Raw genomic sequence first — 26,587 nt, 5'->3', positions numbered from 1 at the left:
ATAAATAAAAGTAGTGATGAAGTCAATCTCTCCTCCACTTTCAGCCAGGAGAGATTGACATGCATATTATTAATATTAGCTCTCTGTGTACATCCAAGGGCCAGCCGTGCTGCCCTGTTCTGAGCCAATTGCAATTTTCCTAAATCCTTTTTTGTGGCACCTGACCACCCAACTGAACAGTAGTCAAGGTGCAACAAAACTATGGTCTGTAGGACCTGCCTTGTTGATAGTGTTGTTAAGAWGGCAGAGCATTGCTTTATTATAGACAGACTTCTCCTCATCTTAGCTACTACTGCATCAATATGTTTTGACCATGACAGTTTACAATCTAGGGTTACTCCAAGCAGTTTAGTCATCTCAACTTGCTCAATTTCCACATTGTTTATTACAAGATTTAGTTGAGGTTTAGGGTTTAGTGAGTGTTTTGTTCCAAATACAATGCTTTTAGTTTTGGAAATATTTAGGGCTAACTTATTCCTTGCCACCCACTCTGAAACTAACTGCAGCTCTTTGTTGAGTGTTGCAGTCATTTCAGTCGCTGTAGTAGCTGACGTGTATAGTGTTGAGTCATCCACATACATAGACACTCTGGCTTTACTCAAAGTCAGTGGCATGTTGTTAGTAAAAATTGAAAAAAGCAAGGGGCCTAAACAGCTACCCTGGCGAATTACTGATTCTAACTGGATTATATTTGAGAGGCTTTCATTAAAGAACGCCCTCTGTGTTCTGTTAGACAAGTAACTCTATCCACATTATAGCAGGGGGTGTAAAGCCATAACACAAGTTTTTCCAGCAGCAGACTATGATCGATAATGTCCAAAGCTGCACTGAAGTCTAACATGACAGCCCCCACAAGCATTTTATCATCAATTTCTCTCAGCCAATCATCAGTCATTTGTGTAAGTGCTGTGCTTGTTGAGTGTCCTTCCCTATAAGCATGCTGAAAGTCTGTTGTCAATTTGTTTACTGTGAAATAGCATTGTATCTGGTCAAACAATTTTTTCCCCAGAAGTTTACTAAGGGTTGGTAACAGGCTGATTGGTCGGCTATTTGAGCCAGTAAAGGGGGCTTTACTATTCCTGGTTAGTGGAATGACTTTTGGAATGACTTTCTGGTTAGTGGAATGACTTCCCTCCAGGCTTGAGGGCACACTCTCAAGATGTGGCAAATAGGAGTGGCAATATCGTATGCTATTATCCTCAGTAATTTTCCATACAGATTGTTAGACCCCAGTGGCTTGTCATTGTTGATAGACAACAATACCTTTTTCACCTCTTCCACACTGACTTTACGGAATTCAAAAGTACAATTCTTGTCTTTCATAATTTGGTCCGATATACTTGGATGTGTAGTGTCAGCATTTGTTGCTGGCATGTCATCCCTAAGTTTACTTATCTTGCCAATGAAAAAGTAATTAAAGTAGGTTGCAATATCAGTGGGCTTTGTGATGAATGAGCCATCTGATTCAATGAAAGTGACTAGGCAACAGGGTAGATAATAGACAGTAGCAGCAGCATATGTGGTGAGTGTGAATTGTGTGTGTGTGTTGGGGTGTCAGTGTGAGTATGTGGGTAGAGTCTAGTGAGTGTGCATAGTCAGTGCAAGAGAGTTAGTGCAAAAGTGGACTTCAGTATATATGTTTACCACCACTCAAAGCAATAAACTAGTTTTATGTCAGTGATACTCTGGCTCTCAATAAGTTTCATGACTACTTTTTTTTTTTTTAGCTTGACTGGATGTTTTTGTCAATCTGAATGGAATTAATTTGCCACTGCACTATCTTGAACTAGCTATATCATCAAAACTGGTATCCACAATATCTTCCCACCCACATAGTGAGAAAGGCAGCAACAAAGCCTATTTTGGTCATGGTTTTGGTGTGCAGTTCAGCACTGTACTGTCAGAGAAGGAAACTCAACGAACTCAACTCAAAAGCCTAAACCTCGCCTCTCCAGAAGGCGGCACTGTAGGCATAGTGTTTGAGCAGTCTTTGTGTGCGTATGTCGAAGGGCCCCCTTATCGGAGTGAGGAGGTGGTGCCTGCTGCTAGCTAGCCACATAGCTAGCTCCTCTCACTTCTGGTCTACTGCAGTTTCTGTCTTTTTCTGATCAACAATGGTACAACTAGTGGGGTCTCTCCGAAAAGAGCTCGCTGATTCCTTATCCGCTTGCCGGGTGCTGGTGGTCGGAGCTGGAGGAATTGGTTGCGAGCTCTTGAAAAATCTTGTACTCACCGGCTTCAAAAATATAGAAGTGGTAAGTCGTGCAGGGGCGGACATTTGCTGGGTCTTTGTGCAGCTACAGGCTGATGTGTGAAAGGCCTAGCATGCTAACTAGTCTGAAATAAGTGTATATATTAGAACATTTTCATATGGACCTGGCTATATGTAAGTGGTGGAGTTAGCAATGTAGTTATATAGCTAGTTAGTTACATGCATGTATATAAAGACAACATTTAGGCCACTTCGTCCATAATTTCAATTGCGCGCCATGTTGTCCCGACCTCTTTGTGGTCTGCTAACGTTAGCTAGACAATGCTAAGCTGTCCATACCGGTATGCTTGAAGGCTAATTACTTAGCTGCTAGCAATGCCGGTGATTTGTGATAAGCAATGTAAACTACAATGCAGCTAYCTAGATATATAATAACGGTAGGTAGCTAACACTACACTTTGTAGCAGTCTTTCATACCACGTTCAACTTTTTTGTGAACCTGTCTTGATCTTATTAATTGCATTTTTTTGTATCAGTAATTGTGTTTTAACTTCGATTTWCTGTGTCTCTTTTATAGATTGATCTGGACACTATTGATGTGAGCAACCTGAACAGACAGTTCCTGTTCCAGAAAAAACATGTGGGGAAGTCCAAGGCGCAGGTAGGGCACAGATGCTTTGTTGTTCTTTCACAAACATGAGATCACTTGGTCGTGCATTCTAAAATACACTGAGTTTACAAAACATTAGGAACACCTTCCTAATATTGAGTTGCACCCCCTTTTGCCCTGAGGCTGTTCAGCCTCAATTCGCCAGGGCATGGACTCTAGAAGGTGTCAAGCGTTCCACAGGGATGCAGGACCTTGTTGACTCCAGTGCTTTCCACAGTTGTGTCAAGTTGGCTGGATGTCCTTTGGGTTGTGGACCATTATTGATATACACGGGAAACTGTTGTGTGAAAAACCTGGCAGTGTTGCAGTTCTTGACACACTCAAACAGGTGCGCCTGGCACCTACAACCATACCCAATTCAAAGGCACTTAAATKTTTTTTCTTGCCCATTCACTCTCTGAATGGCACACATACACAATTCATGTCTCAAGGCTTAAAGATCTTTCAGTCACCTGTCTCTTCCTCTTCATCTACACTGATTTGAAGTGGATTAAACAAGTGACATCAATAAGGGATCATATCTTTCACCTGGAAAGAGTAGGTGTTCCTAATGTTTTGTACACTCAGTGTATCCTGTACACAATCTAAATACTATTTGTGAACTTACGGCTGCTGTCTGTCTTGCAGGTGGCCAAAGAGAGTGTGCTGCAATTCTGTCCCACTGCCAACATTACAGCCTATCATGACAGCATCATGAAGTAAGTCAACTAGTGTTGTGAGTTACCGGTGTGAGAACTTAATGTCCTTGATCCTGTTTAATGTTTGGTATGTTTGTCTTTCACAGCCCAGAGTACAATGTGGAATTCTTCAGGAACTTCATGCTTGTCATGAATGCTTTGGACAATCGAGGTAGAGTAATATCTACTTCCCCCTAACTACACCCTCTTTCCCTACCCCTAGTCTGTCCGTAGAGTATGTTTGGTATCTTTTCCCTGTTGTGGTCCTGGTCTTACCGCCAGCTGAATCTTTTCTTCCTTGCAGCGGCTCGTAACCATGTGAACAGGATGTGTCTTGCAGCTGACATTCCCCTTATTGAGAGTGGCACAGCTGGCTACCTTGGGCAGGTGACTGTTATTAAGAAGGTAAGACACGGATGAAAACAACCTGTGGATGCCGATTAGATGCATGGTCATGTTCAGTGCAGTAAAAATTCATTAGATACAGAGTGTAATAATCACCTCCCTCCTTGCTTTCCCACACTATAGGGTCTTACTGAGTGTTATGAGTGCCAGCCCAAACCCACACAGAAAACCTTCCCTGGTTGTACCATTCGCAACACCCCCTCTGAGCCTATACACTGCATTGTGTGGGCCAAGTACCTGTTCAAGTAAGTGTTGTTGATGTGCTTTTTTAATTTATTTWATTTAAATCACCTTTATTTAACCAGGTAGGCCAGTTGAGAACAAGTTCTCATTTACAACTGCGACCCGGCCAAGATAAAGCAAAGCAGTGCGACAAACAACAGAGTTACACATTGAATAAACAAACGTACAGTCAATAACACAATAGCAAATTCTGTATACAGTATCTGCAAATGAGGTAAGGCAATAAATAGGCCAATAGTGGCGAAGTAATTACAATTGAGCAATTTACACTGGAGTGATATATGTGCAGATTTGCAAGTAGAAATACTGGGGTGCAAAAGAGCAGAAAAACAAATATGGGGATGAGGTAGGTAGGTGGTTGGATGGGCTGTTTACAGATGGGCTGTGTACAGCTGCAGCGATCGGTAAGCTGCTCTGACAGCTGACACTTAAAGTTAGTGAGGAAGATATAAATCTCCAGCTTCAGTGATTTTTGCAATTCGTTCCAGTCATTGGCAGTAGAGAACTGGAAGGAAAGGCGGCCAAAGAGGTGTTGGCTTTGGGGATGATCAGTGAAATATACCTGCTGGAGCGCGTGCTACGGGTGGGTGTTGCTATGGTGACCAGTGAGCTGAGATAAGGCGGGGCTTTACCTAGCAAAGACTTATAGATGACCTGGAGCCAGTGGGTTTGGCAACGAATATGTAGTGACGGCCAGCCAATAAGAGCATACAGGTTGCAGTGGTGGGTAGTATATGGGGCTTTGGTGACAAAAAGGATGGCACTGTGATAGACTGCATCCAATTTGCTGAGTAGAGTGTTGGAGGCTATTTTGTAAATGACATCATCGAGGATCGGTAGGATAGTCAGTTTTACGAGGGTATGTTTGGCAGCATCTTTGTTGCGGAATAGGAAGCCGATTCTAGATTTAATTTTGGATTGGAGATGCTTAATATGAGTCTGGAAGGAGAGTTTACAGTCTAGCCAGACACCTAGGTATTTATAGTTGTCCACATATTCTAAGTCAGAACCGTCTAGAGTAGTGATGCTGGGTGAGCGGGTGCGGCCAGCGATCGTTGAAGAGCATGCATTTCATTTTACTAGCATTTAAGAGCAGTTGGAGAGTTGTATGGCATGGAAGCTTGTTTGGAGGTTACTTAACACAGTGTCCAAAGAAGGGCCAGAAGTATACAGATCAATCACCCGCAGCAAGATCTATACAGAGAAAAGAGTCGGTCTGAGAATTGAACCCTGTGGCACCCCCATAGAGACTGCCAGAGGTCCGGACAACAGGCCCTCCAATTTGACACACTGAACTCTATCTGAGAAGTAGTTGGTGAACCAGGTGAGGCAGTCATTAGAGAAACCAAGGCTGTTGAGTCTGCCGATAAGAATGTGGTGATTAACAGAGTCGAAAGCCTTGGCCAGGTCGATGAAGACGGCTGCACAGTACTGTCTTTTATCGATGGCGGTTATGATATCGTTTAGGACCTTCAGCGTGGCTGAGGTGCACCCGTGACCAGCTCGGAAACTAGATTGCATAGCGGAGAAGGTACGGTGGGATTTGAAATGGTCGGTGATCTGTTTGTTCACTTGGCTTTCGAAGACTTCAGAAAGGCAGGGCAGGATGGATTTAGGTATGTAATAGTTTGGTTCTAGAGTGTCTCCCCCTTTGAAGAGGGGATGACTGCGGCCGCTTTCCAATCTTTAGGAATCTCAGACGATACGAAAGAGTTGTTGGAACAGACTAGTAATAGGGGTTGCAACAATGGCGGCAGAACATTTTAGACCAGACTGTCTAACCTAGCTGATTTGTAGGGATCCAGATTTTGCAGCTCTTTCAGAACATCAGCTGTCTGGATTTGGGTAAAGGAGAAGGGGGGCTTGGGCCAGTTGCTGCGGGGGGTGCAGAGCTGTTGGCCGGGGTTGGGGTAGCCAGGTGGAAAGCATGGCCAGCCGTAGAGAAATGCTTATCGAAATTCTCAATTATCGTGGATTTATCAGTGGTGACCGTGTTTCCTAGTCTCAGTGCAGTGGGKAGCTGGGAGGAGGTACTCTTATTCCCCATGGACTTTACAGTGCCCCAAAACTTTTTGGACTTAGTACTGCAGGATGCAAATTTCTGTTTGCTTTCCTAACTGACTGTGTGTATTGGTCCCTGACTTCCCTGAAACGTTACATATCGCGGGGACTATTCGAAGCTACTGCAGTACGCCACAGGGTGTTTTTGTGCTGGTCAAGGGCAGTCAAGCCTGGAGTGAACCAAGGGCTATATCTGTTCTTAGTTTTAAAAAAATTGAAAGGGGCATGCTTATTTAAGATGGTGAGGAAAGCACTTTTAAAGAACAACCAGGCATCTTCTACTGACGGGACAAGGTCYATATCCTTCCAGGATACCTGGGCCAGGTCGATTAGAAAAGCCTGCTCGCAGAAGTGTTTTAGGGAGCGTTTGACAGTAATAAAGGGTGGTCGTTTGACCGCGGACCCATAACGGATGCAGGCAATGAGGCAGTGATTGCTGAGATCCTGGTTGAAGACAGCAGAGGTGTATTTAGAAGGCAAGTTGGTCAGGATGATATCTATAAGGGTGCCAATGTTTACGGATTTGGGGTTGTACCTGGTAGGTTCCTTGATAATTTGTGTGAGATTGAGGGCATCTAGCTTAGATTGTAGGACGGTCGGGGTGTTAAGCATATCCCAATTTAGGTCACCTAGCAGTACGAACTCTGACGATAGATGGGGTGCAATCGATTCACATATGGTGTCTAGGGCACAGCTGGGAGCTGAGGGCGGTCTATAACAAGCGGCAACAGTGAGGCACTTATTTCTGGAGAGATGGTCTTTAAAAGTAGAAACTCAAACTGTTTGGGCATAGACCTGGATAGTATGACCGAACTATGCAGGCTATCTCTACAGTAGATTGCAATTCCGCCCACTTTAGCAGTTCTGTCTTGAAAATGTTGTAATTGGGGATGGAAATTTCAGATTTTTTGGTGGCCTTCCTAAGCCAAGATTCAGAAACGGCTAGGACATCAGGGTTGGCGGAGTGTGCTAAAGCAGTGAATAAAGCAAACTTAGGGAAGAGGCTTCTGATGTTAACATGCATGAACCCAAGGCTTTACGGTTGCAGAAGTCAGCAAATGAGAGCACCTGGGGACACACAGGGCCTGGGTTAACCTCTACATCACCAGAGGAGGAGTAGGATGAGGGTATGGCTAAGAGCTATAAGAACTGGTCATCTTGTGCTTTGGGAACAGAGAATAAAAGGAGCAGATTTCTGGGCGTGGTAGGATAGATTCAGGGCATAGTGTACAGACGGGTAGGGTGAGAGTACAGTGGGGGTGAACCTAGGCATTGAGTGATGATTAGAGGCGCCAGTTAGGCTAGGTGTGGTCTCTGCATGTGTGGGGGGTGGGACAAGGGGGCTATCTGAGGGCATGTTGAGCAGGACTAGGGGCTCCGCAGTAAAATAAAACAATGAGAGCTGTCCTAAACAACAGTATACAAGGCATATTGACATTAGAGAAACGCATAAAGCAATCACAGGTGTTGATTGGGAGAGCTAAGACAACAAAGGTGAGACAACAATGGGTAAACAGCTAGGACAACAACAACAGGTAAAGGGCGATGAATGGGCAGAGAGGGTCAGTTAGCTACACACAGGGCCTGAGTTCGAGGCTGGGGCCGACAGATAAACAAAATTAAGTACCGRGTTAATGAACAGTCCAGCAGGCATCAGCTGTGTAGCCGAGTGATCATAGGGTCCAATGAGCAGCAATAGATGAAACAGGGAGCCGTTCGGTAGTCGATTACTATGCTTGGCGAGTGGGAGACACGGCGTTCAGAAAGCTAGCGGGCCGGGGCTAGCAGATGGATCATCACCAACATCCATGACGCAGAGGCCGGGTGAGAGCACATCGGCCGAATTACGTCAGCAGACCAGTTGTGATGGATCGGCGGGGCTCCATGTCGACAAAGGGTCCAGGCCAATTGACAAGAGAGGTATTGTAGTTGGTGTACTTCGTTTGCTAGCCGGGAGATGGGCCTAGCTTGAGGCTAACTGGTGCATGCTTCTGGACAAGGGCGTTAGCCACAATAGCCACTCGGTAGCAACTAGCTAGCTGCGAAGATCCGGTGTAATGGTCCAGAGCTTGCGTCAGGAATCCGGGGATGTAATGGGGGGGAAAGCAGTCCGATATGCTCAGGGCTGATATTGCGCTGTGCAGACTGGCACGTATTATCCGGGCTAAAGCGTCTGGAGTCTGAGCTAAAGGTAAAGACCGCTAGCGGTGGCTAACAATGACTAAATAGCTAGTAGCTAATTAGCTGGCTAGCTGCTGATGGGGGTTCCAGTTATAAGGTCTAAAAAAATAGCAGATCCATACCACCTTGTGTGAGGTGGGTTGCAGGAAGGTATATTTAATTCGAAATTGGAAAAAAGAGATTGAAATGTATTTAAAAAAAACAGGAAAAGACTGAATATTTAAATGGGACGAAAACAAACACGTCTTACTGCTGCGCCATCATGGAAGATAACTTTTATGTATCTCACTAGTTGTAAACCAATGAGGAATAGGTCATGATTGTTATCTTCATCCTTAGGTGAGTGTTGGTATTGCTTGCAGAGATATGTTTTATTGCTGGGAGGTTGAGATTAAGCCCATGATAATGWCAATCCAGTTTTATTTTAATCTCCACCTCAGCCAGCTCTTTGGAGAGGAGGATGCAGATCAGGAGGTATCCCCTGACACAGCTGACCCAGAGCTTTCATGTGAGTAGAGCGCAACACTAGAGAATTCTAATACTGCCACCTCCCTGCCCTCCATAGACCAGAGGGGTGAGATGCACTGACACGTATGCAGTAAAAGGCTGCTGTGTACACTGGTTTTCATTGAGGTCTCTTGTCTCCTATTCTCAGGGAACCCTGCAGACACTGAAGCCCGGGCCACAGCATCTGATCAGGATGGAGACATCAAGCGGGTGTCCACCAAGGACTGGGCACGATCCACAGGCTACGACGCAGTCAAACTCTTCAACAAGGTAGGCTTTAGTGTGAACAAGCCATTACTAAAGGACTGCTTAAGTGAAAGTGTCCCCTCGTCTTGTTGTCAACAAGCTTATTAGCCCCTCGACTTTGGCTAATAGCCATTTGATTTGTGTGGTCCTCCAGCTTTTCAAAGATGACATACAGTACCTCCTGACCATGGACAAGCTGTGGAAGAAGAGGAAAGCGCCACTCCCTCTGGATTGGCTTGAGATTCAGAAACTTGGTAAGATATTAGCATCCTACACTGAACAAAAAATATAAACGCATTGTGTATTATGTCAGTCCCATGTTTCATGAGCAAAAATAAAAGCTTATTTCTCTCAAATTTTGTGCACAAATTCGTTTAAATCCCTGTTAGTGAGAATTTCTCCTTTGCCAAGATAATCCATTCACCTGACAGGTGTGGCATATCAAGAAGCTGATTAAACAGCATGATCATTACACAGGTGCACCTTGGGCTAGGAACAATAAAAGGCCTCTCTAAAATTTGCAGTTTTATCACACAATGCCACAGAAGTCTCAAGTTGAGGGATTATGCAATCGGCATACTGACTGAAGGAATGCCCACCAGCTCTGTTGCCAGAGATTTTAATGTTCATTTCTCTACCATAAGCCGCCTCCAACGTTGTTTTAGATAATTTGGTAGTACGTCCAACTGGCCTCACAACTGCAGACCACGTGCATGGCGTCGTGTGGGAGAGCGATATGCAGATGTTAAGAGTTCCCTACGGTGGGGTTATGGTATGGACAGGCATAAGCTACAGACAACGAACACAATTGCATTTTATCAATGGCAATTTGAATGCACAGAGATACCGTGATGAGGTCCTGAGGCCCATTGTCGTGCCATTCCTCAGCCGCCATCATGTTATGTTTCAGCATATAATGCACTAACCATGACGAAAATATCTGTACACAATTCCTGGAAGCTGAAAATGTCCCAGTTCTTCCATGGCCTGCATACTCACCAGACAGGTCACTCATTGAGTATGTTTGGTATGCTCTGGATTAGAGGTCGGCCGATTGTATGATTTTTCAACGCCGATACCAATTATTGGAGGACCAAAAAAAGCCGATACCAATTTAAATCAGCCAATAAAAAATAAATAAAATAAAAATTGATTTGTAATAATGACAATTACAACAATTGTGAATGAACAATGAACGCTTTTATTTTAACTTAGATTTTATTTATGTATTATATTATTTCGTCTCAAATAATGAAACATGCTCAATTTGGTTTAAATAATGCAAAAACACAGTGTTGGAGAAGAAAGTAAAAGTGCAATATGTGCCATGTAAAAAAGCTAACGTTTAAGTTCCTTGCTCAGAACATGAGAACATATGAAAGCTGGTGGTTCAATATTCCCAGTTCTTCAATTTTCCCAGTTAAGAAGTTTTAGGTTGTAGTTATTGTAGGAATTATAGGACTATTTCTCTCTCTACCATTTGTATTTCATATACCTTTGACTATTGGATGTTCTAATAGGCACTTTAGTATTTCCYGCCTAATCTCAGGAGTTGATCGGCTTGAAGTCATAAACAGCGCTGTGKTMCAAGCATTGKMAAGAGCTGCTGGCAAATGCATTAAAGTTTCAATGAATGCTTACGAGCCTGCTGCCGCCTACCACCGCTCAGTCAGACTGCTCTATCAAATCATAGACTTAATTATAATATAATAAACACAGAAATGGTCATTAATGTGGTCAAATCCGGAAACTGTCATTTCGTAAACAAAACGTTTATTCTCTCAGTGAAATACGGAACCGTTCCGTATTTTATCAAACGGGCAGCAACCCTAAGTCTAAATATTGCTGTTACATTGCACAACCTTCAATGTTATGTCATAATTATGTAATATTCTGGCAAATTAGTTCAGAGTTCGCAACAAGCCAAGCGGCCCAAACTGTTGCTTTTAACCTGACTKTGCYTGCAATGAACGCAAGAGAAGTGACACAATTTCCCTACTTAATATTGCCTGCTAACATGAATTTATTTTAACTAAATATGCAGGTTTAAAAAAATATATACTTGTGTATTGATTTTAAGAAAGGCATTGATGTTTATGGTTAGGTATATTCGTGCAACGATTGTGCTTTTTTTCATGAATGCGCTTTTGTTAAATCATCACCCGTTTGGCGAAGTAGGCTGTGATTCGATGATAAATTAACAGGCACCGCATTGATTATATGCAATGCAGGACAAACTAGTTAACCTTGTAATATCATCAACCATGTGTAGTTAACTAGTGATTATGTTAAGATTGATTGTTTTTTATACGATAAGTTTAATGCTAGCTAGCAACTTACCTTGGCTCCTTGCTGCACTCGCGTAACAGTTGGTCAGCCTGCCACGCAGTTTCCTCGTGGATTGCAATGTAATCGGCCATAATCGGCATCCAAAAATGCAGATTACCGATTGTTATGAAAACTTGAAATTGGCCATGCCGATTAATCGGTCGACTTCTACGCTGGATTGACGTGTACGACAGCGTTTTCCAGTTCCCGCCAATATCCAGCAACTAAGCACAACCATTGAAGAGGAGTGGGACCACATTCCACAGGCCACAATCAACAGCTTAATCAACTCTATGCGAAGGAGATGTGTCGCACTGTATGAGGCAAATGGTGGTCACACTAGATACTGACTGGTTTTCTGACCGAAGCCCCTACTTACATTTTATTTCTTTTAACAGGTATCTGTGACCAAAAGATGCATGTCTGTATTCCCAGTCATGTGAAATCCATAGATTAGGGCCCAATTCATTTATTTCAAATTACCGATTTCCTTATATGAACTGTAACTCAGTAAAATCTTAGAAATGGTTGAGTTTATATTTTTGTTCAGTATATATTATATTGCTCCAAGCTGCTGGAGAGTGCAGTGGACCAATTTGATTTAGAAGATTTTTGTTGTGGTGGTTTAGTTTTGTCATTGTCTCTCTCTCTCCTCTGGTTGTGTGATAGCGTGTCCCCAGGAGGTGACTGGGACGGGACTGAAGGACCAGCAGGTGTTGGGTGTGGCAGGTTACTCCCAGCTCTTCTCCCGCAGCGTGGAAACTCTGCGCTCCATGCTGGCTGACAAAGGGGATGGAGCAGAACTTGTGTGGGACAAGGTGAGGACCTAATAATGGGACATTGCAGAATCAACACTGCCCCACTGGAACAAAATATTTTGGTGGAGATAGAAAATAGACCTGGGAAGATTATGCTCTTTTGGCATTGCATTTGAGTAACATTTTCCTCCTGTTGCTAGGATGACCCTCCAGCGATGGACTTTGTGACAGCAGCCGCCAACTTGCGCATGCATATCTTTAGCATGAACATGAAGAGCCGTTTTGATATCAAGTGTGGGTATTTTGGGTGAAAGATGTCGAGCTTTTAAGTTCTTATTGTGACAATTTATTATTGATACAGATTCATACAATTGATTTTACTTTCTTGCTTTAAAGTTCCAATGCTGCTGTTTTTATCTCAATATCTAATAATAATTGCTTAACAATTAAGTACCTTACTGTGATTGTTTGTTTTTAATTAAAATGGTAATTTTCTCAAGCAAGAATATGGCTAGGACTGTATGGGAGGGGTCTGAGTGGGCAGGGAGAAACTGAAAACTATATGTTATTGGTTGAGAGGTTTGGAACTCTTTGTTATTGGTCTGTTAACTAATGTACCACTTGATGTCACACAAGGCAGGCCAAAACTCCATCCCACAAACAGGCAGAAATTTTAGGCAGTCTTTTCAAACAGCTCTTACACTAAAAAGAGCATGATCATTTTCATAATTTCACAGTATTATTCCACCCCCATATTGTGGAAATGTATATAAATCATGTTTTTGACTGCACTGGGCATTTCTATGTTTCTAAGTATGATACCTATTAAGGTGTTTTGATTTTGTAAATTGTTCCTTGCAGCCATGGCAGGGAACATCATCCCAGCAATCGCCACAACCAATGCAGTCATTGCTGGCCTCATTGTGCTGGAGGCTCTGAAGATCCTGTCTGGAGATGTGGAGCAGTGTCGCACGGTGAGAAATCAGGAGTGATCCCTTCTACTCTTAGAGGGTGGTACTCTACCTTTAATCATGTGCCCCTAGTCTGCACACTCGGGGAAGCTTTGTCAGTATGAATGGTGCACTATTTTCAAAATGCAGCATATCACTTACTTGGCCCAGCATTTCATTCACTAATAGTAGCCATGATGGTTGTAAATAATTTAATAGCAGATTATGGGTGTTTGGTGTATGCCTACTGTGCTCTGAAACATTTTCCAATTTTCCTTCCTGTATGGCTTAGATCTTCCTGAACAAGCAGCCTAACCCCAGGAAAAAGCTGCTTGTTCCATGTGCTTTGGACCCACCCAGTGCCAACTGTTATGTGTGTGCCAGCAAGCCAGAGGTTACAGTCAAACTGAATGTGCACAAAACTCTTGTGCTGGCCCTTCAAGACAAGGTAATGTATGCCTCTGCCTCCTGTATGCGTGTGACCATGCTTGCAATCAGACTGATAAAGACAGACAAACACACAGACTGGTACGGACGTTGTTGGCCAGTGAAGACATTTTTGACCATAGAGGCAGAGATGAAGCCAGATGGATATTGACTGCTTAGAAAGTTGCATGTTGATTTTTACAACATCAATCTGGTTTGCTTGTTTGTTGCAACCACCACAACACAGTGAAAAGTGATCAGCATATCTATGTATTCCGCTAAAGATTCTTGTTTCTTTGTTAGATATTAAAGGAGAAGTTTGGGATGGTGGCGCCAGATGTGCAGATCGAGGATGGGAAAGGGACAATCCTCATCTCCTCTGAGGAGGGTGAAACTGAAGGTATAAGACAATCACAGAATAATATCAGACTGTTCCCAAGGAGACCAGTAGAGGATGCCAACCTGTTCCCATGGTGACTGGAGGCCTTGAAATTAACATTTTTAGCCACTTTACAAATAAAATACATTACTATCTTTTTTTACCCTCGAGAATCAGACAAAAAAGGTAGGCTAGCCTATTAGCTTCTTTGCATAGTCACGCCTACACTTTGCCTCTTTAAGGCTCTCCTGAAAGATGGTTGGCCACCCTTCGTAGCCTATAAAATAATGCAACATTACAAGTACAACCAAATACTTTTTTGGTTTATAAAATAATTCCCTCCAGGGCTTGAAATGAAGGGTGTCCCGTTGTCCCTGGGACGATAAACAATGTCTACGGTTCAAAATACAACCACTGCACATATTATTTAGAAAAAATCAAATCACATTTTATTGGTCACATAGACTTATTTAGCTGATGTTATTGCGGGAGTAGCGAAATCCGAAAAGCAATGAGTTCGATGCAACAGATCAGACCGTTTAGCTTTAAATGTTGATAAAGTTTTATTTCTTCATATTATAAGCTCAACAATGTGCTCATGGCTGTAGGCGACGTACAAATGTTCCAAAATGCAATTAGCGGGAAAACACTCGCTTTTAAGTTAGTTTTAACAGTGGTCAAGTAGGCTACTGTGGCTATTTGATCATAATGTAGTCCTAACAGAGTAGCCTACCATCAAAAACAATGAAGAAAATGCATCCAATAACATTTTAACATGGAAATAGCTGTTCTATCATTCAGCCTACAGTAGCAGCCAATGTGTTGTGTTCAATGTAGGTCTACATTGAGACTTTTGAAAAAAACATTAACCAGGGCTCCCGAGTGGCGCAGCGGTCTAAGGCACTGCATCTCAGTGCAAAAGTTAAATAAAGGTTACATTTTAAAAAATTGAGAAACTGTTTATCCACGTGTCCTTCAGACAAGGTGACTGAACATGTTGTTTGATGCAAGAAACCACTTTACAATATAAAATGCATCATTATTCCCATACCATTATTACAGTGAATCAGACAAATTATTCTACCCTCTGCCTATTGGCCACTTAGCTTATTCAAGCCTGTCTCAAAATACGTTGCCCCTTTAAGACAAAAAAAAGCTCTTTACCTGACTGACGTTTCAAAGGTGTCTTGAAATGCACACATTTGTGCTCTTGTAGGGAATCAGTCACTCCCCCATTGCTGACTACAAATGATCTATAACTGGGCTAATAACTCACTAACTAGCAAAGGATATGAACAAATGTACACACGTCCCTACATGAAGCTCTTGCTTTGATCTCAAAACAAGTGCATCTTGTGACGGCCCTGAATATTTCTGAACCGTCTCAGTGCTTCTCCTTCTAATAGGGCGCTTCCCCTTTAATTCCCCATTAAATAGCCAGCATCAGCTGCGCAAAGGTGAAGTTGTGATTGAGTCATGAATGAGGATGTGTGCAACCCTCAGTTCATGAAGCTTCGCTATTCCGTTTGTTTTGTAGCCTTAAAGCGAGTTTACCCAGGATTGGATCCACTCTGTGCGTCTGTGGACTACACCTCTCCGTTGTTCAAAGTGGCCTTTTCTCTGCTGGAGATATGTTGGCGGATTGGATTGTATGACTGACCGACTGACTACAACTTTTTGTACACGGTATTTCATTTGTTTTGGGGTGATGTATACTGTGATTTATGTAGTTGTGAGGACGTATTAGTCTTTGATTAGTCTTTGATACGCTTTATAGTTCTGTTGCAAAATAAGTGTTATTTTGAGTGTATGAATAATACTGGGTTTATGCTACGGACAAACGTTGCGTGACTAAGGTCACTTGAGTCCCTGAACTTATTTACCGCGCTGGACTCTTTATGCCCGAGGTACAGGACATTTCTAAATGAACAAGAGCGCATTATTTGTTATATTGTTGTGGGTGTGATCATTTATGTTGTTAATACAACCACGCAGAAGAATACACTTGTTTGAAGTTCTTTCCAATGTTTTAAGGGTTTATGAAAAGTARATTTCCATCCTGACTTTTACATAAGTCCTTTGTATTGGTGTGACTTGACGGACGAGATGGGACTCATTCCCTCCCAAACCAAAAGGAGAAACCAATGTTTTCTCTGGTAGGCACAACCTACCTGGCACTCCTATAAATAACCTCAAGTCAAAACTGTTACAATCTACTCTCGACTGCTGATGCTGCAAAAAGTCCAGTTCAAAGTGAATGGCACAGATCTATATATGACAATGGTCTAATCCTGAATGCTGATTGGTTAAAACAGAATTCCCAGCCGGTGTCTATTCCACAAGTTACCACRGTCATACCAATCTATGACGTTAAAAGATCCTATTTACTTTGTTCCATCTGACTGCGCAATCCACTGTCTCATCAGCCCAGCCAGGCACTTTATAAACTTGATCTCCACTATAAAAAGCATATAAACATTAACTGACATTTCTTTTAGACTAACATTTTAGTTTTCAACAGAGGAGATTTGTATTAATCTTGCTGTCTGTCTCCGACATTTGCAACATTATCTCTATTGAAATTCTATCTTCAGCATTCCCATAGTAATGAACGTGTCGGGACGAGACAGTCAGGCAGCGTTTCTCAGCCAGTTGAAATCATGAATCAGCTGGCATAATTTGTTTGTATTTATACAAAGAAATGTCACTAGAAAACAGCTTAAACAAATGCAAATGAGGATAAGAACATTGCCAGCCAGTATGGCAATGGAACATTTATAACGAACGACTGAGTCGTGTCCATAGATACAGAACAAAATGACTGAATGACTTGGTCGCGTCTCTAGCAACCGAACCAATAGAACGAACGACCAGCCGGCTTGGGTAGCAACCCTAGATTTGTGTCGGGACTATATCTTTTGGAAGGATGAAATGGTATGAATAAATAAATCAAAACCTTTTAAATTAAAATATGGCAATCATTATTTGAATATGTTGGTAACCCGTTTGTATAAAAGTGATAATGCCCTCGAAGCCGGTGTTTGAGCTGCAGTAGGCAGCCAGAGAATAGCAGAGAAGCCGGTGTTTGAGTTGCAGTAGGCAGCCAGAGAATAGCAGAGAAGCCGGTGATTGAGCTGCAGTAGGCAGCCAGAGAATAGCAGAAAAGCCGGTGTTTGAAGGATATATTGGCACGGGTGTTAGGCCCGAGACGGCAAACCATGCCAATATATCCTCCAAACACCGGCTTCTCTGCTATTCTCGCTGCCTACTGCAGCTCTGATTTGGTTACGATGCACTGGTCTGTGTAGTGCTGCCTGCGTCGTGCCTGTCATGCAATAGACTCCTACTCAGATGCATTCTGCCTACAAAAAATGTCTTATAGTTTCTTTTGTTTCGGCATGTTGCATTGAAAGTGGCTAATATTGTGTAGATTCCGTCACAATTCCCACAGTAAAGGGAAACGTTGATAGTGTTAACTAATGAGGAAAACTCTAGAAAGTTGAGTGAAATTCAATCTCGTGCTTCTCTGTGTGCACTGATATTTCGTCTGCTTGACAGTCCCGGGGGGAGCACATGCGCAGCTTAGAGGGAAAATTTCTCTCCAATCTTGTGATCATTTGTTCTGAACGAACCGTGCCTCGAGTATTTTGACAGAATCCAGGCTTTTGTACGTTAATGTTAATTATCCTTCATTATATTTGTCAAACATGACTGCCGTTTAGCCTATATGTTATTAAAAGTTTGGCAAAAATTTCTGGCGCCTCATGTCAGCGTCGATTTGGACATAATATGAGGCTGTAGCCAATATGCATAGCACCTACACTTTGACATGTAGGCTTTTATTTATGTACATGAAAGATTATAATATTGGCCCCTCTTATCCAATTCCGATCGGAGTAATTGTTTTATATTGTTATGTGTGCTTTGACAATTAATTTTTTMGGGGACTTAAATCTTACTTTATTTGATTTTTTCTTGTCCCGGACAAAAGGACAAGCGTTGTCAAGCTATGGACTGTATATTGTACTAGGGTTGGACGATGTCAACATTTGTCCTATTGCGATTATGTACTCGTAAAACATTGTGATATACGATGGTATTGCCCCCTATTGGCCCTACATTTAGAGAGAGAAAAACAAATAAAATAAACAGTTGGGCTACAACTGGACAATTCAGGATGAGATGTTGTTGAAAGCCTGGGCAGAGGCAAACATCTTCTTATATTCCTTTCTGGTGGAGCTTCAGCGTGGAACAGATTTCTATGAGTGTGTGTGACGCTCACATGACGTAGCAAAGTAACAGTCAACTGATGTGGAACGGTCTGTAGTGAGTTAGGTTATAAATCATGGGCTGGAGAGAAGCAGTCTACCATCAGAACTTGATAATTGCTTTGTCTCGTCCTCTCTAAATATTGTTTGTTCAATCTCTCAAAGCTGTGGCTGAGAATAGCCTATGTCTAGGTGTATTGACTCCGATTTCATTCTTGTATTTGAAAGCGGCAACGTTAAGACAACACCAACAGGCTATTATAATATTTGGGGATAAGGCTACTGTTTATAATTTTTACTTTTCTTGTAGCTTCTTTAATGTCTAGTAGGAATATAAACTCAGAAAAAAAGAAACATCCCTTTTTCAGGACCCTGTCTTTCAAAGATAATTCGTAAAAATCCAAATAAATTCACAGATCTTCATTGTGAAGGGATTAAACAATGTTTCCCATGCTTGTTCAATGAACCATAAACAATGAATGAACATGCACCTCTGGAACGGTCGTTAAGACACTAACAGCTTACAGATGGTAGGCAATTAAGGCCACAGTTATGAAAACTTAGGACACTAAAGAGGCCTTTCTACTGACTGAAAAACACCAAAGGAAAGATGCCCAGTGTCCCTGCTCATCTGTGTGAACGTGCCTTAGGCATGCTGCAAGGAGGCATAAGGACTGCAGATGTGGCCCGGGCAATAAATTGCAATGTCCGTACTGTGAGACTCCTAAGACAGCGCTACAGGGAGACGGAACGGACAGCTGATCGTCCTCGCAGTGGCAGACCACGTAACAACACCTGCACAGGATCGGTACATCCGAACATCCTGTACCTGTCCCGCAGGTGTGATGGCAACAACAACTACCTGAGTTACACCAGGAACGCACAATCCCTCCATCAGTGCTCTGACTGTCCACAATAGGCTGAGAGAGGCTGGACTGAGGGCTTGTAGGCCTGTTGTAAGGCAGATCCTCACCAGACATCACCGGCAACAACGTCGCCTATGGGCACAAACCCACCGTCGCTGGACCAGATAGGACTGGCAAAAAGTGCTCTTCACTGACGAGTCACGGTTTTGTCTCACCGGGGGTGATGGTAGGATTTGTGTTTATCGTCGAAGGAATGAGCGTTACACCGAGGCCTGTACTCTGGAGCGGGATCGATTTGGAGGTGGAGGGTCCGTCATGGTCTGGGGCGGTGTGTCACAGCATCATTGGACTGAGCTTGTTGTCATTGCAGGCAATCTCAACGCTGTGCGTTACAAGGAAGACATCCTCCCTCATGTGGTACCCTTCCTGCAGGCTCATCCTGACATGACCCTCCAGCATGACAATGCCACCAGCCATACTGCTCGTTCTGTGCGTGATTTCCTGCAAGACAGGAATGTCAGTGTTCTGCCATGGCCAGCAAAGAGCCCGGCTCTCAATCCCATTGAGCACGTCTGGGACCTGTTGGATTGAGTGTGAGGGCTAGTGCCATTCCCCCCAGAAATGTCCCGGAACTTGCAGGTGCCTTGGTGGAAGAGTGGGGTAACATCTCAAAGCAAGAACTGGCAAATCTGGTGCAGTCCATGAGGAGGAGATGCACTGCAGTACTTAATGCAGCTGGTGGCCACACCAGATACTGACTGTTACTTTTGATTTTGACCACCCCTCCCCCCTTTTGTTTAGGGACACATTATAAAATTTCTGTTAGTCACATGTCTGTGGAACTTCTTCAGTTTATGTCTCAGTTGTTGAATCTTATGTTCATACAAATATGTACACATGTTAAGTTAGCTGAAAATAAACGCAGTTGACAGTGAGAGGACGTTTCTTTTTTTGCTGAGTTTAGGTTATTGGCCATTTGGTTTTCCAGACTCACATGGAGGGATTTATATCATAATAAGCTTAAACTTGTCATTAAATTTTTCTATAGGCTATTGATGTTTGTTCTCTCATTATTAGTCCCCTGGCTACTTTATGTTTTTAGGCTATTCAAACTACTTTTTGTGATGTAACTTAGCTAGCATTCAGCATTCATTGTTTGATCAGGAGAACGGCATGCATGCATAAAACGATGAAAGCATAGCCTAGCCCAAAGTCATATTCATAGCCTATCGAATGGAGAGAGAGAAGGGAATATAGCTTACGTTTTTTTAAACGCCTAGCCACAAGATAGTTAAGGACTGTCCGTTATTTACAGTGCCTTCAGAAAGTATTCATACACCTTGACTTATTCTACATTTTGGTGTTACAGCCTAAATACAAAATTGATTAAATGTTTTTTTAAATCTCACCCATCTACACACAATACCCCATAGTGACAAAGTGAAAACATGTCTTTAGACATTTCTACACATTGAAAATGAAATACAGAAATCTTATTTACATTGGTATTCACACCCCTTTGCCATGTCACTCCAAATGAGGTCAAGGGCATCCCATTTCTGTTGATCATCCTTGAGATGCCAATACAGCTTAATTGGAGTCCATCTGTGGCCAATTAAATTGTGTGGACATGATTTAGAAAGAAGCACACCTGTCTATATAAGGTCACACAGTTTGACATTCCTGCAGTCAGCATGCCCATTGCACGCTCCCTCAACTTGAGACATCTGTGTCATTGTGTTGTGACAAAACTGTACATTTTAGAGTTGCCTTTTATTGTCCCCAGCACAAGATGCATCATGCTTGATATTGATCAATCATATTGATCATGCTGTTTAATCGACTTATTGATATGTCAGGTGGATGGATAATCTTGGCAAAGGAGAAATGCTCACTAACAGGGATGTAAACAAATTTATGCACAACATTTTAGAGAAATAAGCTTTTTGTGGGCATGGGATCTTTTTATTTTTTTTGCTCATGAAAGATGGGACCAACACTTAATGTTGCGTTTCATATTTTTGTTCAATATATTTGGCCTGAATGCAAAGCGCCGCCTGGGGAGAACTAGGCCACAGCTCATCACCCGCCAAACATAACCCCTACCGTGAAGCATGGTGGTTGCAGCATCATGCTATGGGGATGCTTTTCAGCGGTAAGAACTGTGAGACTGGTAAGGATAGAAGGAACATTAATGGAGCCAAATACAGGCAAATCCTAGATGAGAACCTGCTTCAGAGTGCAAACGACCTTCGGTTGGGGCAAATGAGCCCAAGCATACAGCCAAAGCAATGCTGGAATGGCATCAGAACAAGAATGTGAAAGTCCTTGAGTGGTCCAGCCAAAACCCAGACTTGAATCCCATTGAAAGTTTGTGGAAAGACTTGAAGAATGCTGTTCACCGGAAGAATGGGAGAAAATCCCCTAATTCAGATGTGCATAGCTGATACAGACATACCCAAGACGACTCAAAGCTGTAATCACCGCCAATGGTGGTCCTGCAAAATATAGACTCAGGGGTGTGACTACTATGTAATAGAGATATTTAATTTTCAATAGATTTGCTAACATTTCTAAAAACATGTTTTCACCTTGTCATTATGGGGTATTATGTATAGATGGGTGAGAGGGAAAAAATCTATTTAATCAATTTTGAATTCGGCCTGTAACACGTACTGCATTGAATAGCCCCCGCGATATGCAACTTTTCAGGTAAGTTAGGAACCAATATACACAGGTAGGAAAGCAAAGGCTAGCTTTTTCAAACAGAAATTTGCATCCTGTAACACTAACTACAAAAAGTTCTGGGACACTGTAAAGTCCATGGAGAATAAGAGCACCTCCTCCCAGCTGCCCACTGCACTGAGGCTAGGAAACACTGTCACCACCGATAAATCCGCGATAATTGAGAATTTCAATAAGCATTTTTCTACGGCTGGCCATGCTTTCCACCTGGCTACCCCTACTCTGGTCAACAGCCGGAGTAGGGGTAGCCTGCACTCTGAAGCAGGTTCTCATCCACCCCTCACTGGAACTTGCCCAAGCCTCCCCCATTTCTCCTTCACCCAAATACAGATAGCTGATGTTCTGAAAGAGCTGCAAAATCTGGACCCCTCCAAATCCGCAGGGCTGGACAATCTGGACCCTCTCTTCCTAAAATGATCTGCTGAAATTGTTGCAACCCCTATTACTAGCTTGTTCAACCTCTCGTATCATCTGAGATCCCCAAAGATTGGAAAGCTGCCGCGGTCATCCCCCTATTCAAAGGGGGAGACACTCTAGACCCAAACTGCTACAGACCTATATCTATCCTCCCCTGTCTTTCTAAGGTCTTCGAAAACCAAGTTAACAAACAGATCACCGACCATTGCGAATCCCACCGTACCTTCTCCGCTATGCAATCTGGTTTCCAAGCTGGTCATGGGTGCACCTCAGCCACGCTCAAGGTCCTAAACGACATCATAACCGCCATCGATTAAAGACAGTATTGTGCAGCTGTATCCATCGACCTGTCCAAGGCTTTCGACTCTCAATCACCAAATTCTTATCGGCAGACTCAACAGCCTTGGTTTCTCAAATGACTGCCTCGCCTGGTTCACCAACTACTTCTCTGATAGAGTTCAGTGTGTCAAATTGGAGGGCCTGTTGTCCGGACCTCTGGCAGTCTCTATGGGGGTGCCACAGGGTTCAATCCTTGGGCCGACTCTTTTCTCTGTATACATCAATGATGTCGCTCTTGCTGCGGGTGATTGTCTGATCCACCTCTACGCAGACGACACCATTCTGTATACTTCTGGCCCTTCTTTGGACACTGTGTTAAGTAACCTCCAAACAAGCTTCTATGCCATACAACTCTCCTTCTGTGGCCTCCAACTGCTCTTAAATGCAAGCAAAACTAAATGCATGTTCTTCAACTGATCGCTGCCCACACCTACCCACCCGTCCAGCATCACCACCCTGGACGGTTCTGACTTAGGTATTTGTAGTTGTCCACATATTCTAGGTGTCTGGTTAGACTAAACTCTCCTTCCAGACTCACATTAAGCATCTCCAATCCAAAATTAAATCTAGAATCGGCTTCCTATTTCGGAACAAAGCATCCTTCACTCATGCTACTAAACATAACCTTGTAGAACTGACTATCCTACCGATCCTTGACTTCGGTGATGTCATTTACAAAATAACCTCCATCACAGTGCCATCCGTTTTGTCACCAAAGCCCCATGTACTACCCACCACTGCGACCTGTATGCTCTCGTTGGCTGGCCCTCGCTTCATATCCGTCGCCAAACCCACTGGCTCCAGGTCATCTGTAAGTCGTTGCTAGGTAAAGCCCCGCCTTATCTCAGCTCACTGGTCACCATAGCAGCACCCACCCGCAGCACACGCTCCAACAGGTATATTTCACTGGTCACCCGCAAAACCAATTCCTCCTTCGGCCGCCTTTCCTTACAGTTCTCTGCTGCCAATGACTGGAACGAACTGCAAAAATCACTGAAGCTGGAGACTCGTATCTCCCTCACTAGCTTTAAGCACCAGCTGTCAGAGCAGCTCACAGATCACTGCACCTGTACATAGCCAATCAGTAAATAGTCCATCCAACTACCTCATCATCATATTGTTATTTATTTGATTTATTTTGCTCCTTTGCACCCCAGTACCGCTACTTGCACACTGATCTTCTGCACATCTATCACCCCAGTGTTCAATTTGCCATACTGTAATAATTTTGCCACTATGGCCTATTTATTGCCTCACCCCCCTTATCCTACCTCATTTGCACACACTGTATATAGACTTTCTCTATTGTATTATTGACTGTATGTTTGTTTATTCCATGTGTAACTCTGTTGTTGTTTGTGTCGTACTGCTTTGCTTTATCTTGGCCAGGTCGCAGTTGTAAATGAGAACTTGTTCTTAACTAGCCTACCAGGTTAAATAAAGGTGAAATAAATTAAATTAAAACGCAACAAAATGTGGAATAAGTCAAGCGGTATGAATACTTTCTGAAGGCACTGTATAATATAAAAATTGGTTTAGGCCCTAAGGCCCAAGCATCCGACAGAGGGGGGAGAGACAATATTTTCTGAATGGCCAATTTGCACTGCTTTGGTGTACTACTCTGCTCTGTCTCGCCTACATTCCTCTTGCGTTCTGTATAACATATTTATTGAAACAGGCCAGCCTTTATTAATATGAAGCCTTTCATAAAACAAGATTATAGCAAATCGGAATAGACAAATTACTTGGAATGTCACTGAGCTGCCCTGCCCGACTCTGTTATTTATTGCGCGGTGCTAGTCAAGTTCAAATAGGCTAAACCAGGGGTCTCCAACCCTGTTCCTGGAGAGCTACTGTCCTTTTCTCTCCAACCCCAGTTGTAACTAACCTGGTTCAGGTTATCAACCAAGTATTACGGTTGCTGTAAAAACCTACAGAACGGTAACTCTCCAGAAACAGGGTTGGAGACCCCTGGGCAAAAACGTTGTCTGTCACATCACAATGTTGTCACCATTGGCAATGGCTGTCGATCATCGTCGATAGACGATACTATCATAATATCGCTAAACCCTATATTGTACTCAACGGTATACTCTTATCAGGTATACATATTTATTATCATGCACCATTCTCTTCTTATAGCAAACAACAGCAAGTTTCTGTCTGACTTTGGGATACGACATGGTAGCCGTCTGCAAGTGGATGACTTTCTGCAGGATTACACACTCCTGGTTAACGTGATTCACTGGTAAGAGAGGATGTATTTCTCTGTGTGCTGTACAGTGATCCCTCGCCACTTCGCGGTTCACTTATCGCGGATTCGCTATTTCGCGGATTTTCATAATGCATTTTTTTTATTTTTTTGGTGCATTGTGCTCTGCATTCTGATTCGCTAAAAACTCACTCCCGCTTCTTGTATCAAAACATGCTACGAATTGTGCTATCATTTTGTCGTCTCGTGCAGTTATGTGTACGTACATAAAACAGCTTGGCAAATTTACATTAAGTTGGCCAAATTATCTTGTAATTTCGAACATCTCCTAAACCCATAATGTCGACGAAACGGCCTACACGTGAGTCACTGTATTTGTATACATGTAATAGTTGCTAATTGTAAAAAAAAAAAAAAAGTTTTCTATTTCGCGGATTTCACTTATCGCGGGTCATTTTCGGAACGTAACCCCCGCGATAAACGAGGGATTACTGTATATGTCTTTGCATTTGCATGACTAATGCAAATTTGTTTCCCTAATGTAAATGTATTTCTGCGCTTGTCTGGAAAAGTGAGGACTTGGAGAAGGATGTGGAGTTTGAGGTGGTGGGTGACGCCCCTGACAAGGCCCCAACCCCACCCAGCGCACAAGAGGACAAGAATTTTGCRAACGGCAACAAAGACTCTGCAGAACCGTCCACCTCTTCCAAAGGTGAGCAAAACTGACATTGACTACAGAGATAGACTGTTTTAGACGGTCTAATAATCAAAATCCTGGTCATAAGTCACCTGTCCTGTCCTTTAAACCATTTTGTTTATAGTACTGAGAATCATGTACAGCTATGTTTATTTTGTAACTGAACGTAAACTCTAAAATGGTACATGTCAATCGTCTCTCGTCTGACTTTCTCTTGCTTTCCTTTCTCCTCTTAGCCCCTGCTGAGCAGGATGATGTTCTGATAGTTGATTCGGACGAGGAGGAGCCGTCCTCCAGCACTATGGATGTCCGCATGGAGTCAGGAGGCCACAAGAGGAAGCTCCATGATGCTGAGACAGGCGAGGCTTCAGCCAAGCGCCAACGCCTGGATCAGCCTTCGGCTGCCGATGAGGACGATGATGACATCATTGCACTAGACTAGTATGTCTCTCCTGGCCCCTCCCCTTTTCAGAAGGATGAAACTCTGTGTTTGTGTTTTCATACGCTGTTCCTCTTACCAAACATGTGTAAATATAAATGTACAAAAACTGTTAAGTGTGCCAGTTTTTTTATTTTGGTCCATCACAGATTGATAAAATACTTTTAGCTTTTTGTATTTTTTATAATGTATTTGTCATGTCACGGTTTGTAGGGAGACTGAAAGAAACATTTAATAGCAAATGTTTTTTCAGCGTATTTCATCCAGTAAACTTACACCTCCATTGAAGGAATGGGGGGAAAAAGTTATCAAACCCAATCATTTCTTTGAGTCAAGCATTGATTGAATTTTCTTTGTAATTGTTAACCATTGACCACTTGCAGGGTGAGTTGCTTTGTCACAGCTGGTTAAAAAAGAAATTGTACTGGAGTTTGTTACTTTATTTATAAATCTTTCATGTGGTTTATAGTTGGAGCCATCATATCCAGGCCTCAACCTCCTTTTGGACCAAATAGATAACGACACAATAAACACTTACACATCTAATGACCCCAAACTTGT

At 42.8% G+C, this 26,587-nt stretch overlaps 1 protein-coding gene across 1 annotated transcript; it reads left to right on the top strand.

The window, feature by feature from the left end:
• The first annotated feature begins 1,986 nt into the window (after positions 1 to 1,986).
• On the top strand, positions 1,987 to 26,576 carry LOC111952825 (SUMO-activating enzyme subunit 2). Its single transcript, XM_023971746.2, has 17 exons — positions 1,987 to 2,255; positions 2,790 to 2,873; positions 3,510 to 3,580; positions 3,667 to 3,731; positions 3,864 to 3,964; positions 4,088 to 4,209; positions 8,890 to 8,957; positions 9,105 to 9,226; positions 9,357 to 9,456; positions 12,200 to 12,348; positions 12,489 to 12,582; positions 13,150 to 13,262; positions 13,531 to 13,686; positions 13,968 to 14,064; positions 24,821 to 24,926; positions 25,463 to 25,602; positions 25,824 to 26,576. The coding sequence occupies exons 1-17, from the start codon at positions 2,115 to 2,117 to the stop codon at positions 26,027 to 26,029; spliced, it is 1,935 nt and encodes a 644-aa protein (XP_023827514.1). The 5' UTR covers positions 1,987 to 2,114; the 3' UTR covers positions 26,030 to 26,576.
• The last annotated feature ends 11 nt before the right edge of the window (positions 26,577 to 26,587 follow it).

The sequence above is a fragment of the Salvelinus sp. IW2-2015 genome, linkage group LG26, assembly GCF_002910315.2.
Source record: "Salvelinus sp. IW2-2015 linkage group LG26, ASM291031v2, whole genome shotgun sequence".
Classification (NCBI taxonomy): Eukaryota; Metazoa; Chordata; class Actinopteri; order Salmoniformes; family Salmonidae; genus Salvelinus; species Salvelinus sp. IW2-2015.
Note: the sequence above shows the minus strand (reverse complement) of the source record. Positions and strands in the feature narration are given on the sequence as shown.